This window comes from Sphaeroforma arctica (assembly GCF_001186125.1).
Source record: "Sphaeroforma arctica JP610 unplaced genomic scaffold supercont1.91, whole genome shotgun sequence".
Taxonomy (NCBI): Eukaryota; class Ichthyosporea; order Ichthyophonida; genus Sphaeroforma; species Sphaeroforma arctica.
Genome location: NW_014040467.1, coordinates 16,166 through 21,064, shown reverse-complemented (window position 1 = coordinate 21,064; position 4,899 = coordinate 16,166). Strand labels below are relative to the sequence as shown.

The 4,899-nt window shown below is 43.2% G+C and overlaps 2 protein-coding genes across 2 annotated transcripts in view; both read right to left on the bottom strand.

The window, feature by feature from the left end:
- Positions 1–3,399: 3,399 nt before the first annotated feature.
- Positions 3,400–4,086, bottom strand: SARC_02094 (hypothetical protein; the record flags this gene model as incomplete). The annotated part of the gene is made up of 2 exons (XM_014304147.1): positions 3,400–3,684; positions 3,892–4,086. 2 exons carry the CDS (start codon positions 4,084–4,086, stop codon positions 3,400–3,402), a joined length of 480 nt encoding a protein of 159 aa, XP_014159622.1.
- A 14-nt stretch (positions 4,087–4,100) lies between these two features.
- The window catches only part of SARC_02093 (hypothetical protein), a gene marked incomplete at both ends in the record, with an annotated part of 960 nt that continues 161 nt past the window's right edge, over positions 4,101–4,899 (bottom strand). The window contains one exon of the mRNA XM_014304146.1: positions 4,101–4,810. Coding sequence (XP_014159621.1) covers positions 4,101–4,810 — 710 coding nt within the window. The remainder of the gene's footprint in view (positions 4,811–4,899) is intronic.

Here is a 4,899-nt window from a genome sequence, read left to right as displayed (position 1 = left end):
GTGTGTGTGTGTGTGTGTGTGTGTGTGTGTGTGTGTCGTGTGTGTGTGTGTGTGTGTGTGTGTGTGTGTATGAATATATATATATATATATATATATATATAGTAGAACGCTTCTCCTATATGACAATGTGGTTATTCAAAGTAGTCGACTATACACACACGTTCACTATGCATGAAGCGTACATACTTAGTCGAATTGTTGTGTGTAAATGGTGTTTAGTGGGCGTATAGGTGGTGTAGGATAAAGTACGAGCTATTCACGGATATAGATGCCGGAGAGGTTGCAGACACTAGGCTGTTCAGACTCAACAAAACACCGCACACTCACGTTCTCTAGCTGCTGACAGACAGAGAAAGTGGCCTGGCCAAGCCGTGCGGGTGTATATACAGGTTACATGCGATGTGTTACGACAGACTCCATAAAAGATTCCATTGCCATGTGTTATCTAAAGTGTGCGGGAGACGGAAGAGTACACCCCACGGGGATTAAGTCATGACTTTAAAAGGTGTGATCAGTATGTGAGACGAGTCATTGGGGTTTGCATGGTACAAATTGCTGCTACATGCAAGTCTACCGGCTTTTAAGGTATACAACGTCTATTCATCCCTGTGTGTGTATAGTTCTACCCTCCTTAGTTATACCCTCCGTAATTATACCCTCCTTATATGACGCACCCCTTAGGGCAAGTGGTCTTAGTTCAGTTGTGTGAGCGGCTATTATATCACGTCTGGTTGGTGCGATGTTAATTACAATTCGGCTGAGGTGTTGTAGTATTTTCCTACCATACATACTAGCAACGCACGTATCCACATAGACGCACTCTGCATTGACACTCTGAACCACCCTGCTGACACAATTGATCCTGTTGCATCAACGATGTATATGCATCCTGAATGTCACAAAGGTCTCTGCCAGTTTAAACTGATGTGCTGTAACCACGTGATCGCAGTCGTATTCGAACATACGGCACAGTACAACCACCCACTAGAACGGCTACTGAGAAGAATAATGAGCTATATAGCGTCGTTTGTGGTACAAAAGTAATACTAGAATACTAGAAGCATGTATATAACCTGAGTACTTGTAGCTGAGACCATGTGTGACTATATCAATGCCCCCGGTGTATAGTATATAGACGCCCTGAGTATATCAGTGGCCCTAGCATATAGTATATAAGCGCCCTGAGTACTCGTAGCTGAGACCATATATGACTATATCAGTGCCCCTAATGTATAGTATATAAGCACCCTGTGTACTTGTAGCTGAGACTATTTGTGACTATATCACTATCTTTCGTGTATAGTATATATATACCCTGATCACGTGCATCTAAGGCCATGCGCGACTATATTAGTACCTTGAACGTAGGTTGAATCAGTGCACGATTCAGCGTGATAAATCTATGGTGTGGGAAGATATAACTTTACGATCAAATACATCCTTATAGTAAAGCTATACATACATTTATTTCCACATATCTGTTAAAGCTACCTCGAAATGAAATGCAGTCTGTGTACAAAGAAGTGCGTGGTGTGTTGTAACTGATGCACAGAATGTGAGTGGTTACTTTGAACTATTTCTCTATCTTCAGTTACGCACAAGTATACACTCCCCCCATAATATCATAATACAAGTCTCGATTCATGCTGACCACAACTACGCACAGACATTGACAAACTATAAACTTATTATAGACAGCAATTCACACCCATACGCGAGAATTCTTCAATACATTCACTCATCTGCTGGTCAAGAAGAGCCAAGCGTTAACTGTTGTATATTGCGAACACAGTAGATACGATGATAGATCGGATCTATAACAAACACACAAGGTGTCCATGAATATGCATGCTGCATTTGCAGTTTTTAGTGCGTAGCTTACCTTCGTCTGTCACAGCAGCAGTGTGTTTGGGTATGGTTTGTGGCTTATTCGCAGTGGCAAACACATTCGTCTTGCCCAGTTGGCGGCCTTTTAAGCCCATTTTGAACCCACCGAATCCACTCATAATTGGAATACTATATGCGCAGTGTTTGTAATGAAATACTCAGCCTATACACGAGAGACTCGAGTTCAAGTATGAGCCACAATTCGCTGTATTCAGTCCCCTTCCAGAGCCTCTACCACCGAGGGAGCGAGACTGACTATAACCGAGAAGCTGTTTAAAAAAGAGAATTTCGACTAGATTTACAGTACACAGGATATCATCTGCTTGTCTTCAGCGGCGCCACTACTATATGTTCTCCGTAGTCTCTACGATGGTGTTGTACACTATATATACGTATCTGTACTTGTATTTTAATGTAGACAAGATTCAAGAGGTGTGGCATTACAAGACACGTAATATGTAAATTAATTTTCATATGTGACGCTCAATATAAGTTCGTATATCGGAGCCCGCCAAAATCGTTTGGCTTTTACAAATATTTCGCGACCATCAAACTTGAAACTTCAAAGTCCGATCTTTTCTTCTTTCTCACTCTAGTCTCTACTCTTGAGAGTTTCGCGATAGTCTAGCGAGCTGCGAGGCCCGAGGGTCATGAATATTGTCATATTAAATGGCGTGCATACACTGATTCATTGGTGTATAGAAGGTCGAGACCTGGGAGTGTGTTTACGTAGTATATGAGACTCCTACTGCGGTGGATATATCTCAAAAAATAGCCTCGGGAAAAGCCAGCTACTCAAGATTGAATCGAATAATCACAGTCGGGATATTAGCTCTACTTCTTGTTTTCCCAGCGCAAATGGTAGTCCTTCTTGGTCCCTTAGAATGTCAATTATCATCCGCGTTTATATCACTCGTGGGTTGTGCATGAAACACTTTCGAGCATGGACGAATCATGACGATTGTATCATTCGACTTTGAATAGTAAATTTTGAAGGCCACGTTGTTGATATGGCAATCTATGTCTTAAAAACTATTGGTATATAAATTACGGTGGGTAACATTGGACCCCTGTTTTTTACAATGGTTAATTTCACAAGTAATTCGTCATACATACGTACTTGCATGCCGACAATAGGCACACCGAATTTGAAGGGCAAGAATCTGCAGATTGGCACTTTTAATCGAAAAACCACAGTTGATATCGCTCGTCAGCTCAATACAATTTGACCGATGTCGATTAGAAATTGCGTGGTTTTAGAAGAAGTTCGATGTCAATTGGATAAAACATGGTTTCAGGATACAGGGCAAATAGTTTTACGGGTATAAAAAGTAATGCCGGTACATTCTGGCACCATGTGTGCCTATCACGCAAGACTATACTTTATTCATTACTCTGCTTTGTTTGCAAGTATCGAATTCTAGCACGCTGATTGATATGATGCCGTTGAAGGCGGCATCTAACAAAGCATAACCGATCTACAAGCGCAGGCTAAAACCGCGATACTCTGATCACAAGCAGCGCTGACAGAACTTGTCGGCGCACTGCAACAACGAGCACCGTGGCCAGGGAACGCGAGATGATGCATGGTAAATGCACAGAAAGTTGGCGCTGGAAAACACCACTGGTTCTAACTCTTTCTGGTGTAGTGTTCCCTCTAGATGCCACTGATACATGGCCACAAAGTCGTACGTCGTATTGTCCTTCACTTTCTGGGTGTACGATAGCGGGTCTATACAGTTACCTGAGTTTACATACACCTTGTCCGAGTTCTTGCTGGTCAAAAGGCTGTTCACCTGGGTGGAAATGAATTTGTACAATAAGGGCTTTTGAAGCGGATTTTATGTTCAATTCGCAAACGCTGTTGAAGAGATGATCCAGTATATAATGCAACGTTACTTCACCAGTCAGTACAAAGCGTGGTGCTGGATTTTGAGTTTTGAACAAGATACGAGATCTTCAACATTGCGCACAGTAAGTGCTCATAAAAAGACGAAACATACCAATTCCCTTGCTTTGTTGGCACCAAGAGTGACTAGCAAAGACTTGCTGACATACCCACTCCCGCCATTCTGAGTCTGAGCACTCTCCAAAGCCAACTGCTCTTCGTTTATCCCATTCTCCGCATCTACAAGGTCATCTATCTCGTCGTCAGGTAGGATTACATCGGCCGGTGTCACAGTCTCTTCATTTGGCATCTCATTGTCTGCTCCTATGTCGGCGAATACAAGACCTTTCGCCAGTGTAGCCCCAAACGCCGCAAGGACTTAGCTTGTACCGTTGTGGCTCTCCCCCAACGAAATCCGACCGTAAGTGAAGCAGTAATCGCCGAATTGCTTGGATGGAATACTTGCCGCCATGATCCAGTGATAGCCCTCCAAGTCCTTCCAACAGTGAAAGATTGGAAAGCAGTGGTCAATGTGCCATCCGGCTCAGGAATATCCAGGCATTGAATTGTTGGGCCGACTATCGTGATACTTTCCCCTGCAAAGTTCTGCAGTGCAAATAAAGTCACACTAACATCAGCCCCAACTACTATTCGGTTGGCTGTTGTTGATAACCCATTCTGTGTGTTCATGGACACGTTGCCGATATATACTGGCTCGCTTCCGTTGGTCAGTCCGGCTACAGGTATCGTGTTATTGTTCACGTTTTCGAATGTTTTTCCCGGCATGTCATCGTTGTGTGTGACATTACTAACCACGGCACCGAATTGTGGACTTGTGGCATTTATCAAGTTGAGAGGTCCTGGGTTTGGTTGGAAACTACCTGTCCAGGGCGAAAGCTCATTGTAGTTTCCAATTTTGAATAGAGAACTTGCACCCGTTCTAGAGCTCTGAGCACAGCCGGGGGCCACTTTCTCAAATATCACTGATTCTTGACTGAACGGTGCCACAAACACTGATATCTCTGTAACTTCTTCTGTACCGACAATTTAGTGCGGGGACCCAACTTTTAGACGGTATAGCTCATTTAATGATGCTAACCAGCTCACGGGTTTCATACCATAA